The sequence below is a fragment of the Brassica rapa genome, chromosome A07 (assembly GCF_000309985.2).
Source record: "Brassica rapa cultivar Chiifu-401-42 chromosome A07, CAAS_Brap_v3.01, whole genome shotgun sequence".
NCBI lineage: Eukaryota > Viridiplantae > Streptophyta > Magnoliopsida > Brassicales > Brassicaceae > Brassica > Brassica rapa.
This window is the reverse complement of record NC_024801.2, coordinates 20,348,973-20,364,914: the sequence shown is the minus strand read 5'-3', so window position 1 is coordinate 20,364,914 and position 15,942 is coordinate 20,348,973. Positions and strand designations below refer to the sequence as shown.

General features: G+C 30.6%; 2 protein-coding genes across 2 annotated transcripts; both read right to left on the bottom strand.

The window, feature by feature from the left end:
- Window positions 1-10,545: 10,545 nt before the first annotated feature.
- Window positions 10,546-12,540, bottom strand: LOC103830550. The gene is made up of 2 exons (XM_009106355.3): window positions 12,419-12,540; window positions 10,546-11,577 (listed from the first exon to the last, which is right to left on the bottom strand). The coding sequence occupies exon 2, from the start codon at window positions 11,557-11,559 to the stop codon at window positions 10,786-10,788; it is 774 nt and encodes a 257-aa protein (XP_009104603.1). The 5' UTR covers window positions 11,560-11,577; window positions 12,419-12,540; the 3' UTR covers window positions 10,546-10,785.
- A 204-nt stretch (window positions 12,541-12,744) lies between these two features.
- LOC103831428 (E3 ubiquitin-protein ligase MBR2) lies at window positions 12,745-15,610 on the bottom strand (the record flags this gene model as incomplete). The annotated part of the gene is given in 2 exon segments (XM_033276028.1): window positions 12,745-15,568; window positions 15,571-15,610. Coding segments are annotated over 2 exon segments (582 nt in total), but the record flags the coding sequence as incomplete, so codon positions are not given.
- Window positions 15,611-15,942: the final 332 nt, after the last annotated feature.

Here is a 15,942-nt window from a genome sequence, read left to right as displayed (position 1 = left end):
ACTTTCAAGACTCCGATACTTTGTTTTGTAAAAAAAAAAAAAGTAAGTGGCTAAGTTAATATATTCTTAGAAAGTGTGAGAACGTTGACAAATATGAAAAAGCATAGATTTTTGTTTTCGTGACAAAGTTAAGAATTTTGTAAAAGTAAGTTTAACATATAAATTTTCGTGACAAATATGAAAAAGCATCTATACTATACTAAAAGGGGGATATAAGCCATGGAGAGGGTGTCCACATAGGATAGAAAAATCAACCAATCAGAGAACCCGAAATTGCCATGTCATCTCATTTATTTTTCGTAAAAAATAAAAAAAACAATGCGAAGGTGAGAATCGAACCCGGGTTGGTATGATATATATATAGGACAGTTACCACTAAGCCATTGACACTTTCTTGGACACATATAAAGAACCACTAAGTATATAATCACAAACTTTTATGTACATTTACAATAATATGAATTCAACTTTCAAGACTCCGATACTTTGTTTTGTAAAAAAAAAAAAGTAAGTGGCTAAGTTAATATATTCTTAGAAAGTGTGAGAACGTTGACAAATATGAAAAAGCATAGATTTTTGTTTTCGTGACAAAGTTAAGAATTTTGTAAAAGTAAGTTTAACATATAAATTTTCGTGACAAATATGAAAAAGCATAGATTTTTGTAAAATTTTGACAAAACAACTCAAAACATATTTCTCTAATGTCTTAATAAAATATTATTTAAGGGTGTAATAATTAAATATATTAATTCAATAAATTTTGTAATTTATAGACAAAACAATAACACAACAAATTTTGAAACATTTGTTTAACCTATCGATTTTTTTTCATGAGAATCCAACTAAACAAGATAAAAAAAAATTAGATTTACAAATATTTAATTACCATTTTATTCAATTTTGATTAATTTCAAATTGTCATAATGTATCTTTTTGAAGTTACAAATATGAAAAAGCATAGATTTTTGTACAATTTGACAAAACAACTCAAAACATATTTTTCTAATGTCTTAATAAAATATTATTTAAGGATGCAATAATTAAATATATTAATTCAATAAATTTTATAATTTATAGACAAAACAATACCACAACAAATTTTGAAACATTTGTTTAACCTATCGATTTTTTTTTCATGAGAATCCAACTAAACAATTAGATTTACAAATATTTAATTACCATTTTATTCAATTTTGATTCATTTCAAATTGTAATAATGTATCTTTTTGAAGTTACAAAAAAATAATGTTCTTTCTTTATTACACTAGCATTGTATATAGATTCTATATACACAAAATAAATATAATATAACAACATAAGTTTGCTTTCCCCGATTCATATGAAAACTTTTTAAGTTATCCACCAAATCTAATTAATTAAATCAATGAAATTGTTAAAATACAGCAAATTAATATATAATTTTATTTTAAATTAAATTATTTAAAAAGTGTATTTTCGTTAAAACAAAATAATAAATAAGTAAAACTGATTTGATGGTAATTTTTATGATATATATATACATATATATATATATATCAATTCTGTGAAAGAAATAGAAGCTTAATATGGAAAAAAATCTTAAATACAAAAACCTCTAAAAATTAACAAAAAAAACTAATAAATTAAACTATGAAATCACTTAAAAGCTTCTTAGACCATATTAATAAAATATTTAAGCGATAATTAGACAAATTTGATTTTTTTCCAGCAAAAATTTATTATTAATTAGCATTAGTTATTTCAAGATGTTTAAGAAATGGTGGACAAAAAAATAAGATGGACATTAATGATATATGAACTATGAATAGTACTTTGTGAAGCAGACTTAGATAACATATCTGCACATCCATTTCCAGTTCTTTTTGATGCTTAAATTCAATTTCTTCAGAGTAGTTATTCCACAAATAGATCGTATGAGATATTGTTTTGATATGTAGATTTGTTTTTTCAATGTTAAGAAGATTGATAACTGTAAAAATGTCTCTTTCGAATATGATATGTCTATAACTGAGTCTCCAACATGAGACAAGTTTATTTAAAAAGTAAATAATTTTATTTTTCTTATATTATATAATCAATATATATTATTTACTGATAATAAAAATATAGTTATTCATCTATCACAAATATCTATGCAAATATGTGAATCACGTACAACAATCAAACAACATAATGATTTCCACAAAGAAAATTTAAAAAATATATTTATGTTATGAAGTCATATTTTATATTCTTTAAATAATGTAATACAATATTATACATTATTTTTTAGAATTGAGAAATACATATATCAGTTAGACAAATTAAGCGATAATTAGACAAATTTGATTTTTATTTTGTGAGTAAAAAGTTTATTATTAATTAGCATTACTTATTTCAAGATGTTTAAGAAATGATGGACAAAAAAATAGGATGGACATAAATGATATATGAACTATAAATAGTTTTTTGTAAAGCTGACTTAGATAACACATATGCACATCCATTTCCAGTCCTTTTTGATGCATAAATTCAATTTCTTCAGAGCAGTTATTCCACAAAGAGATCGTATGAGATATTGTTTTGATATTCAGATTTGTTTCTTGATTGTTAAGAAGATTGATAAGTGTAAAAATGTTTCATTCGAATATGATATGTCTATAACCGAGTCCCCAACATGAGACAAGTTTGTTAAAAAGTAAATAATTCCATTTTTCTTATATTATATAATAAATATATATTATTTACTGATAATAAAAATATAGTTATTCATCTATCACAAATATCTATGCAAATATGTGAATTAAGTACAACAATCAAACAACATAATGATTTTCACAAAGAAAATATAAAAAATATATTTATATTATGTGGTCTTATTTTATATTCTTTAAATAATATAATACAATATAATACATTATTTTTTAGAATTGAGAAATACATATAATATCTTATCCGCGCGTAGCGCGGTTAAAAAATCTAGTTAGTATTAACAAAAACTGATTCTGGATCACAGAGAGATTAGAGCCTAGAATTCAAACTCCTTTTTAAGGTAATAATAATAATAATAATAATAATAATAATAATAATAATAATAAATAATACAAGTTCAAAAAAAAGTAGATTGTTGCTAACAAAAAATGAGTAGGTTCATGCATAAATAAACGATAAATTTTATATACTTTTCTAGTGTTAATGTAATCCAATTTTGAATTTTGAGAAGTCAAAGGAACCCTAGTTTGGGAATATAAATGAAACTTCTGAGAAGTAGTTCATATGATAACAAAAAGCACCTATATATATAAAGAATGAATTTATAAAAAAATAATATATATTTATATAAACTATTTCAATAGATATAAATAGAATACAAACAATAGTCGAGTACTAACGGGCAAGATAAACCTTCCCTTTGAGGCTGCAAAAAATGGTCTCATACTCTCATCCTATAGCAATCCTAACTTTGTTTTCCTTTGTCAGTCACATGCATGCTACTTTCTTGCGGAACAGTGATCTACTTAACTTACTAACGATCTATCTAACCAATAACCTATTTTATATACTTATTAAAAAAAACTATTTTTATATCTGTATAGATAATAAGAATATTCAAACTGGAGATAATTATATTTATCTGAAATTTTATATACATACCGGATGGTTTATTTATACAAGGTCAGCAAGGCATATACAACAACAACAACAAAACATTTGGAGACATTTGACTTAACAATCTAACTACTAAACTGTTATTTTTTTTCTTAATGTGTCACCCCAGCAAAATAGTTTATTTGCAATATGCACAAGTTGTATATAGGAAGAACAATATTACATCGCTTGTCATATTCCATATAAATGTACGTATATGACGAAGAACTTGATTGATATGATGCAACCATATTAAAGACAAAATGTAATACCTAAGCTTGCTAATATCTTGGGTCAAGATTTTGTACGTTGATGATTGCAAAATATGGACGTATTACTTAAGATTAAATTACATCACGTGTAACTATAAACATTAGAGAATGGGGGTATTAATCAGCATATTCACAAACAGATTTTCTTTAGCTTGACTTCAGTTTCTTTAAATCAACGTCAAACGTTAGTGTAATTATAAGAAAATGAAGAATGAGAATCCGGTGGGTAGCTATAAACATATATCTATGAGCATATTGCTGGCTTGTTTATTATAGAAGAAATATCTCAAAGATTTTTATGGATTACATGACGATTAAGAAGATAAAGCGCAATTAAGTATAAACTAAACAGAGATTATGGCTTAAACAAATAGATTATAGAGAAGACGTTGGAGGCTAAATGGCGCATGGGATCACCAACGGCCAAGCAAACACACGAACGGGGCAACCATAATAAGCGACGGGTCATATATACTATTTTTGTCAAATTTTGGATTTTCGATAATTACGTTATAGTTATAAATGATATTATGTAAGAACGTATGGACCCATCTATTGTTATCTTTTACATTCGACGTGATGACATAAATTCAAGAGTCAATTTTGCTTAAAGCTTCAGTGCCAATAATCAACTTTGCACAGCCTAAAAAGTGCATAGATAAGTTTTTAAAATGGATGGATGGGAATTATAACATTTCAATCGATCATTTCTTTTAGTTGCTCTTTAGACCATGGAGTTCTTAGAGTAGAGTTCTTAACTTCCTGTAAAAATACCATCCTAAGAATCCCAGGTTAGTCATGTTCTTAAATCTATTACCCTATCACTGATCTTTTTTTTTTTCATTGATTTCTTATCAACATCGTTATAGTAGGTTGTTACAGTATATAACTTATAGATTGTTTTTAGGCTTTTTATAGCACCTAGAATCATTTATATTTTGATTTTCTCTTTGGTTAAACGAGCACTAAATTTTTATTTTCAACGAATTTATCTAAAAATGGACCAACTACAGAACGAAATTGTAAAACATGCATTTTAATCTGTAAGAACTATTCTATATTATAACAACTAGTTAAATGCCAATTTATAAAATTTATAAAATGATCACTATATTTAAATTTCTTTTATATATAATATGTTTATTCTAGAAAGGATAAACTAATATATTTTTTTTGTAAGACCTTCATTCCTACTAAAATCTTTTCGATAGTTCAAACTATAAACGTATATATAAGTTACTGAGTTTTATCTCAAAACTTACTTGTATTATTTTTATAAATCAACTAATTAATGAACAAATTTTTTTTTTTGTAACACAACTAAATGAACAATTTTGAAACTAAAAAGTTAACCGGTAAATTCTACTCTCTTTTTGGGGTTAAACGGTAAACTATATTATGTGATATAAATTTGCGCTGGTAATGAGTCTACATCTCATGTATATAAATATTAATTTCTGGTAGATCTCTGTAAAATATAAAGAAGAAACCATTACAAAACATTAGAAGAATTCATATACAAAAGTACCATACCGGTGCTATATATTTGTATTGTTGTGAATTAGAATATGCAAATGTACTATCAATCATAAGTTCTGTTAACATTTGGATTTAGTTTTAAAGAGAACACGCAAAGTCTATCAATCAATAGTTTAGTTGTTGTTGCAAAAATATTTTCTTAAACAATAATTCACGCACGTATTAAATTGAAACTTATAAAGCAGATATTTAAAACTTAAATTAATTACCAATAACATTTGTTTTTGCTAAAGAAGTTACCAATACACGAAAAGACATTTTTCGTTAATTGATAGAGCTACCATCTTAGTCTGTATGATTATTTTCAAAGCAAAATTTTACGTAAATATTTACATGTTGAAAGTAATATATGCTACAAAATAAATTGCATATCTTGTAAACGCATGCACAAAACACAAACTTTGTTTTTTTTGGTTGAATTCCCCAAAAATAGAGAAGCTATTGTGATATTATTAGAATTTTTTTAGAAAAAGAGATATTATTAGAATAAAGAAATTCTATTAAAGTAACAACTATATAACCAAAAAATCTATTTAACTGTTTAAACGTAAATGAAACGTAGCCGCAAATGCAACGAAAGAACATAATTTAAACCAGTATAATGTAATCTGTCATTGTAATTAGCTTAGTATCAAGTACTCGGAGATAGCAACATAATCTTAAACTATGATGAACCACGAATCGTAAGACAATTTCATATAACCAGATAACGCAAAATATCACAATATATTGATTTTATGCACCATAACACAACAGAGCATAGCTTTTATTTTATTTATTTTTAATGACGTCGGCAACATAGCATAGCTCCAAAATACAAGCGTGTCCCCATTTATTCTGGAGTAATAACAACCACTAATATGATATGGAGATTTGGCACATGTAATCTCAGATCAACGTTTCACGATTCCACTGGCAGTAATTTATATTTAAGTTTTATCACTTATGATTATTTCTGAAATTAATTTTACTGTACAGAATAAGAAAAGATGGCGTATATTAAAAAAAAAAGAAAAGAAAGGCAACTGGGGGAGCTTGATGCGGTTAGGGAGACATTGACCCTTTCCTTTCGCGACTCTTTGAGCCACTTCACTGCCTTTACATTAATTCACTTTCCCTTTATATTGTTATATTTAGTTTTATGTTCATCTTTGACGACATTTTTTTTGGGGTAAAATCTTTGACGAAATTTTTACCTGAAAACTTATATTAACATGTGTTTTATACATACATTTAAAAAAAACTATATAATACTATGTATGGTGTTATAGAAGAATTTACTTCGACAAAAAAAGATATATGTTATTATCTTGAAATTTATAGAAAACATACGAAAGAAACAAAAATATATTTATCTGGAAGTGTCGTTTATGTGTTACATATGGTTACAAATGAATAATTAGTTCCAAATGGCTTAAAATATATGTGCGGAAGATTTAAGACTTTCACTATTTTATCACAAACAAAAAACTATAATACATGTTATGGTTCTGCGCACGCCTCATATTGATCATTCTATGGAAGTAAGTATTGGCATCTCCCAATGATAAACACTGCACTCTAGATCTTTGTAACAGGAAAGACTCCTCAGCTCTTAAAAGAATCAGCCACTTTCTCTGTGCTTCCAACTCTGTCTCAGCGTTTGGGATAGAGGGATCAGCTAGCGTTTGAGCTTGAGAGGACAGTAACAACTCATGAACCTCTTTCACACGCATCTCCAGCCCTGAATAATTATCTTTTCTGAAACTTCGGATGACGTTTTTTAGTTTTTTGGCGATTGAAACAATGTGCCACATACATTGTAGTGAATGTAGTTGGTATATTCACCATAAGCAGTGAAAATGCTAGAGACAAATTAAATGAGTGATGGTCTAATAGTAATACAAGCAAGTTTATTTTTGTATTGTTCTTTAGATGTTAATACTTATAAAATTGGTTAGTAGTTAATTTGCAATGGTACAGACTGCAGTCGCATTAAAGCATGGTTGTAAGCCCAAAGTTTTCGGGTGAATTTACCGCCCTAAACGCACATGGTTATATACATAAATACATATTACATCCAAAGCTTTGGCATGTTCAGAAAAGTTAAACCCTTGCTAGATGCATCAAGAAAACAATAAACAATACTATTAAAATATTTTACAAAATAATAAAATGTCTGCATGAAAATCAGAGCAGAAGCGATATAACATTCACATTTCGCAATGGCAAGGGTCATATTTACGCATATTGCCTCCCCTGGATATCCCCTTTTCTATCTGTTTTTTTTTTTTTTTGGTTTTATTGCCCTTTTTGTTTCTAATTTAAATTCTTGTTATTGTGAAGACTGAAGACTATGAAGTGGAAATATGCCACACTAATTATTATTATTATTTAAATAATCAACTAAAGCACTATCAAGTTAAAGTATTTTAGTTTTTTGGAAAAGAATTAGAACTAACCCGTGATGGTTTTAAAGCATATCATAAAGCTGTGGTCCAAGAGATTACAATCATTTTTTTTTTGCTTATTCATTCAATCATAAAGATGCAGTTTTTATTATAATCTCATATATTTGGAATATTGTTGTTAGTCAAATTATTGTAGTTTTTTTCTTCCTTATAATGGATAATTGTGAGATTCTTGTCAGCATTTTAAATAACACATTTTCTACTCTTTATTTTGTATGGTATATGCACTGCATATCTTAAACTATAGCAAATCAAACAAATTGAAAAATTCGTCATTAGGCAATATGCAATGATTAAAGATTAGAGTTTGATTTGGTTTCATAAGTGTTATTTGTTGGGACAAATAAAAATGAATATTAGTCATTAGGCGATAGGCAATATGCAATGATTAAGGTTTGATTTGGTTACATAAGTGTTATTTGTTGTGGAAGTGTCAATGTTTAATGGCTAAAGTTTAAAGGTTTTTAAATTCACTACTAGATTTTGATCCGCGCTTGGAAAGTGCGGGGTTGTTGGATTATATTATAATACAAAGTTCCAAGCGCGGGGTTGTTAGATTATATTATAATACAAAGTTTTATTATATCGAAAAACATAATTTTTAACAGCTATATAATCTACAAATTAGTTTATTTGAGATTTTATATGTACATTTTTACGTAAGTTTCTTTTCGACATGAGAATTATATCCGGATCAAAAAAACAAACCGAATCGACCCAAAATTATAGGTTTAGTTCAGGTCTAGAGAAAATAACATATTGGTTTTTTTTTGACCCGCATGTCTTTGTTTGAGTCCGGGTCCTACCCTAGATCCGATCATAAATATGTGTTTATTAGGTATATTTGGATATTCCGAATATGTTTCCGGTATTATGGATATTGTTTTTAAGTTTTTGGTTTACGATTAGAGTTTTGATTTCAGGTAAATTTTTCAAATTAAAAAAAAAAAGGTGTTTGGATAAAATTTTGGGTATTTTTCAGTTCATCGTGTCATATTTTGAATAAGATTTTAAAATTTTAGGTATTTGAATTTTTTGGTATTTGTTTGGAGTTTCAAATACTTTTCGTGTGTCGGATATTTTTCAAAATTTTTATATATTTCAAATTCTTTTAGAATCTTAAATACCCGAACAGATGTGGACCATTACGTCCATATCAGATCCAACAACCTTTTGATATAAATTTTTAACGTTATTGTACAAAAACATGGTTGATGAAATATTTTTATGAGTAAAGGTATCATAAGAAATAATATTAAGATCTGTTAAAAATATTTAAAATATTGTATGTTTAGAATGATTAATGTATTATCAGAAAAATAATAAATAGTTATACATAACTTCAACAACTTTTTTATATTAGATTTTTTAAAACTCTTTCCTTTTTAATAGTATTGATTTGTTTTAAGTGAAAAGTATATAAAAATATAATATCTAAATAAATAATTTTCAAAATCTTGAATAATCAATACTGATATCGTGAAGTCAGGTTAGATTTAATAGAACCAATAATTTTTTTCATTTTTGTGAAGGTAACATGAATATTCAGAAAAATCATTTTTAAATATGAAAATATTATCAAACTATAAACGGTTGAAAGTTTAGTATATGATATGAGATTTTAGTGGGAAAGTTTATATATGATATGATTATTTTATTATAAACGAAAGATGAAGTTAGAATGTACACATATATGTCTTGTAATTTATCTTGCTTTAAATCATATATTATATGATAAAAGTGATAATATAAAACATTAGTTTCAATGCTTTTACGATTAAAAATCAAAATGATAAATATAGTAATACTAATGATTAGGATTTAGGAGTGAAATTTAAATAAATAAAAGAATTGACTAAATTATTGTTAGAGAAATATATGGTAACATATTGTTAGTATAAATTTAAAGTAAGACCAAAAAATAATGAATTAAATGAAAGGGTCCAAACAACTTTTATAGGTAGATTTTTTTAGACTCCTTCCCTTTTAATAGTATTGATGAGGTTCGAATTCTATAATATGTAGTTTTTTGCATATCATAGGATACAATCTTTTGAGGATTCTAGAATATTGTAGGTAGAACCGTTCGTTGTGGTCGTCTGCTTCGAAGAGAGCTTGACCATCGAGTATGTCGTATATGCAGAACCAAGAGCTTCACCTTAGAATCATTATCCGTAGAATTGTTCATCAATATCGTATATGTTGCGAGTAGTTGATGATGTAATGTGTACTATCCAGTGTTAAAAAAATGTTCTTTATTGGGGGAAATACAAATTTATAATCTAGGCCTAATACAGTCAAGATGGTATTTGTTACTATATGCCCAGTAGACCTATATATTAGTGGTAACGAGCAACGCTTACGGTTGAGATCTTCGGGTACTACACTCTCGTTTCAAACTTTCAATTCATCTTCTCTTTATACAACTTGTTAAGTTGAAAGTTGAAACTACCAAATTGCATCTTGTTTTCTGCACGAAGATTAAAGCTTAAACTTGTGGTCGGAGGGTTACTTATCACGCGGCTGCGTACGAAGTAGAAGAGACTTATGAAGACAAAACAAGAATCAAGAAACAGATATTGTCCAAAGTTGACAGTGAGGAGTGATACCTCCCTTTTTTTCCACAACATCTTTTCTTCCATAACTTAAGCTAGATGAAAATCAAATCAATACATAAAACTTTTTAAAAAGAAAAGGAAAAAGGCATAAGAGATTATGCCTCACTAGTGTACAACAATGCAGAAACAATAATACAATTACAGGTAATACATAATTTACACGAAAATAAATAAAAATTAAAGGGACAATACTGGGAGTATTTTTTTCAATTCCCTCTATGTGGCTAATTGACTTGACTGGTCGTGTTAGCCTTTTATACTGCTTCGGTTAAAATAAAGTTACCGACCTCTATTGTCGCCTCTCTGGTTCCGTGGCAAGAGTAAACTGCGTGGAGAAGCATCATGGGATCTGGAAGATGATGCTAAGTCGCTTGCATCCATATCGATAAACCTAATATGATGGTTTTGTCCTCGCCATGAATCTAACTCCGGTACACCGTCGCTCAGAGAATCATCTGAACTGTAATCTTCTTCATCATTAGCAGCTCCCCGATGACGCGGCTCTATGACATAATCTCCCATCACAACAGCGCCTGGAGTCGACGACATAATCGTGCTTATCACGTCTCTTCTGTCTCTCTCCCTCTCCAGCCTATTCCATTTGGTCTCTAGAGCTGGATCAACGGCCCAAGGGCAAGCATGCGGGTGTTTCTCCTTCATGTGTTTCTTGAGCTTCTTGAAGTTTCCTACAAAGGAGCATGTTTCCTGCATACAAGTCCTTCTCTTGGAGTTGAAATGCATCCTTGCGTCTTCCACAACAGTCCAACCTTTCACTTGACCTCTGCATAGCGGACACAAAAGCTGAGCCTGTTCCGAGTTTCCGTAGGACTTCCTGTACTGGTCAAGACAGTTGGCGAAGCGGCTGCTTGTTGCGCACATGTAAGGACGGCATCCTTGGTGATAAGACGAACAGAGGAGAAGAACAGCGTTGTGTGGAGACTCCAAACATACTGGGCAAGTTGAGCCTGACCATTGTTTCTTGCAACAAGACGGTGGTGATGGATAAGGAGCAGTAACGTGAGCCCCACGATTCAATTTCTTGATTTTCCCCATTCGTGTTCAAATCGAAACCTATTCGGCACAAAAAAAAACCATGTGAATAAGCTCATCATACATAATGCTACTTAGTGTAAGCTTTCTTCAAGGTTTTTTTTTTTTTTTGAACAACCTTCCTTCAAGGTTCAATACATAAGAAAAGAGCAATGATCGGCCATTGACCACAGATCCGGATCCGAGAATCTGACTCACCAAGTAATGCATAAGCTATATGACTACACTTTACTTATACGCAATAATAGAGTGAGTGTTAATTCGCAAATGGCGTTAAGAATCAAAAGCACGATTAGATCCAAAGTAGCAATTTGAATCAATAATTAATGCAATAACAATCAGATCATCAATGCTAAACGCAGCGTTTTGATCTGCATATGAGTGTATAAGAGACGAATCATACAGGTCGAACAACGCACTAACATTAATTAATGATCATCACGGATCCGAGAATCTGAGTCAGGAAGTCATGCATAAGCTATAAGATGATAGACAACATTAACTTGTACGCAAAACACACGATTAGATCCAAAGAAAATGCGAAATTCCAGATCTGAAGAAGTGATTCTGGCAATTTCAAATCAATAATTCACACACACATCATTCATCAGTGGCAAGTTCGCAACGCAAATTTTTTCATAAAAGATCGAGACGAATCGTACAGTTCAATGTTCTACACCATACAATGATTTAGGATCTCACTCCTAATCGAGAATGTAAGATGGATCTCTCTCCCGAAATGGAAGATCAGATACTTCTTCTATAGAGAATCTTAATCTATAAAATTTTGAGAACAAGATGGCGAAATTTCAACAGTATAATAGATTGACGGATGCGGAGAAGGCGAGAAAGGTAAACGTACCGGAGATCACGGTGTTTGCCGGAGAGAGCTCCGATCCGAGCTATTGCTTCTATACAAATTTTGACGTAACGCAAACAAAAACGACTTTTTTGTTTATAAACTCTTACGGTTAGATTCCTTCCAAGGGGACTCTTAACCGTTTTTCTCATCCACATTATCGTATCATAATGGGCCTCAGGCCTTTTTGTTACTTGTTGTTGTTATACCACTCTTTAAGGCTTCGTTAAATTAATATAAATCAAACTTTCTTGAACAGAATAATCATCTTTCTATAAAAAAAATTAAAATCTTTCTAAGATCACTCTCATTGAACTTAACTATTTTAGTAAAGAATTTAATTTTTTTTTTGACAATGTTTGATTGGAATTTAGTTTTTAAACAAAATTAAACCATTCATATACAAACATATGATAAGAGAGGGCTCTGAGGGTTTTTTTTTTTTTAACTTATGAGATAGATATCCATAGGTACTATTTTGTTATTTACTAATGGAAGTGTTCTCATCTGTTGAGAGCAATATTATTTTTTTTCAAATTATTTTTTTCTCTCATATATAATTAATTTTCATATACAAATTTTTTAGAACCTACTGTTTCCATATAAGATGGAAAATGACTTATATAATATTTCATGAAGGGTGTTTTGAAGGTCTTGATCAAGAATCTAACATGAACCCAAACAATTCAGACCGGACTATACATTGATTAAGAAAACAAATGGTATATTTTTGTTTTAGCTAGATGCTCATAATACCCAACTAGAGACACTTATGTTCCACATATCATAAACAGGAATCATATTTGGAGTGAATAAAGTCCTGTTCGTTTCATCATCGCCGGACGCAGCGGTAGCGTCACAAAATTAAAGCTTTAATGACAACAACACACAGCACAGATGAAGAACCGTTAACTGATTTCCCAGTCGCAGCAGCAACTAACGGGGAATAAAACGGACGCGGAAAATATCAGCGGCATCAGCGTCTCACTATTTGTGTCTTGCATTTCATTATTTGTGTCTCCGGCAGTCTATTAGCGGTTGTTCTGGCTTTTGACACTGTTAATTTGGTCTCTATCACAGTACATTTTATAGCCGCTGCCGCTGGATAGAGCGTTTATGAAACGAACAGCACTTAAGCCGAAACCCTGTTCAACCTCATCAAACATCTCAAAGAAAAACGTTACCACAGGAACATTGGGCCTCCTAAGCGTAGCCCTAGTACTACCCATGGTGAATTTCTTTAGCAACCCTTGATTATACGTACGTGCGTTCTCCACGCTCGTGTAAGGTGGATTCCCTCTCGTGGGCCAACCAGTCTCAGCGACGTAAACATTCGCTCCACCGTAGTTAAGTTTCTCCAACGCCGAGTAGAAACTGTCCACAACCACATCGAACATGTTCGTATAGTGGTAGTCTCCGTCGACCACGACTGGTGTATTCGATCCAAACGTCGGATATGCTAGTGACACATGGCTCGGGTCCCAACGCGTAAGCGAAATAAGATTCGTTGACCATGAGTGGTTAACCGGTAGAGATAAGAACCGATGCGATTTTTAGCATGCCGCATGGTATTTTTTTTTCAACAGAAGAATAGATATTAATACTTGAAAGAAGTATAAAAGAATGGATATTCAACGTAATCAAAGAGTATACGAGCGTCATGTGTTAACCGTTGAGTTTACCTTGTGTGATATCACCAACTTCCTGTCCTAACTAAAGAAACCACACATGCCATGTCAGAGAAGACATGAATATAAGAATTGTGAAGTTACAACAACAAACAGATTCAATAGTTTTTGACTATGTCCAAATTTTCAATACCTGTGACTCCTTGGCTGTTAACTAGTGATTAGTTTGAAACAAAAACAAATTATATCCACCCTTTGTTATTCCCTTTCACAACTCCAAAACCAGAGTATACCAATTTATTTCCTATATAAATTCTTATTTTGTGGCAACGCATAATTTAATAATACCAAAACCTGATAGAGCCATTGAATGCGGTTGCTCTAAGACTGCGTTACAACTTTTTTGTTTGAAAAGGCATTAATCAAACGACACATAGATTTAAAAACAAAACGGTGGTGATGGATAAGGAGCAGTAATGTGTGCCTTACGATTCAGTTTCTCGACTTTCCCCATTCGTGAAATACAAGAGACCAACACTATAACTGTTGTTAAAAGTAAATATTTTCAGAATAAGCCCATTGTACACAGCCCTACTTAGTGTAGCTTTTTCAAGGCGTAAGTTGTGAAAGCCAGTAAAACCATCGTACACTATAATTTAGTTGAATTTCCTCATCGTACACTATTCCACATTAGTGCAAGCTTTCTTCAAGGTGCAAGTTTTTTTTTGTTTTTGAGAAACTCAAGGTGCAAGTTGTCTTCAAGGTGCAAGTTGTAAAAGCCAATGAAACAAACAAGCAAAAAACAATGATCAACCATTGACAATGTATCTGGATCAGAGAATCTGACTCAGGAAGTAATGCATAAGATACAAGATATGTTAATGGAAGCCAATGTTTGATGTTTTCAACATATGGACTTAGATACTAATGACCTAAATACCATACAATTAAAACTGCAACAAATATAAAAAACCACCAAAATCTTAGGAGAATAGGAGAGTTCGGATGTCGACAGGTGGCAAGTGAGTGGTGCAAAAAGGACAATGAGGAATGCGCAGCAAGTAACGAGAGATACAAGTCCCGTGAAAGATGTGATTGCATCTTGTTTTACGAACAATCTCCCCTTCTTTTGGATACTCTTTCTCACAAAGACTACAAGATTCCAAACTTCGGTAACAATCCAGGATCTCCGTCACTGGTGGAGCAAGTGGTACACATCTGTTTATTGCATCTTCATCGGCCATGATAGAATGTCTGGTTCCCAATGTGCTTAAAAGAGTGTGTGCTAATTCTGTCATGTCAATCTCAAGGACATGATGATCTTGACCAAACTCTCTAATTTGTAAGTGAAAGACGAGGACCGGACATGCTGGAGGTACCATACTAAGATCCTTGAAACAAAAGTTGGAGACTATGTAGTCAAAGATTTGATTAAGTAAGTTGGAATCTTCGCGCCCAATGAAGAACCCACGGATCAGACCTAAGAACGATTTGGACAATCCAGCTTTTGATCCTCTTCCTTGTCTCCATAACTTACTACTATAACACCCGGCACATCAAACTTGTAAATGTTTTATAACCAAAGCCAAGCGTATATTCCAACGCCGACTCGGATTCAGAAGCGTAACTACTTCCGTAAAAATCGGATTCGTAAGCAAATATGATAATTACTTTAATTATAGAACGTGTTTCACACGCATAAAATAATTATAATTCATGAGATCTTAATTGCGAATTTCATCATTGATATTTATTTAATTTTAAATGTGTTAATTATAATTCATGAGATATCGACAAATATGCCGACAAAAAAAAGATATCGACAAATATCATCATTATTTACATAAGCTATGCTCATTGTTATTTTTAATAAATAATCTAAAATATCTGATTTAGACC

Bases quoted from the DNA above. Each gene is read 5' to 3' on its own strand.
- LOC103830550 (XM_009106355.3), bottom strand. From the start codon at position 11,559: ATGGGGAAAATCAAGAAATTGAATCGTGGGGCTCACGTTACTGCTCCT.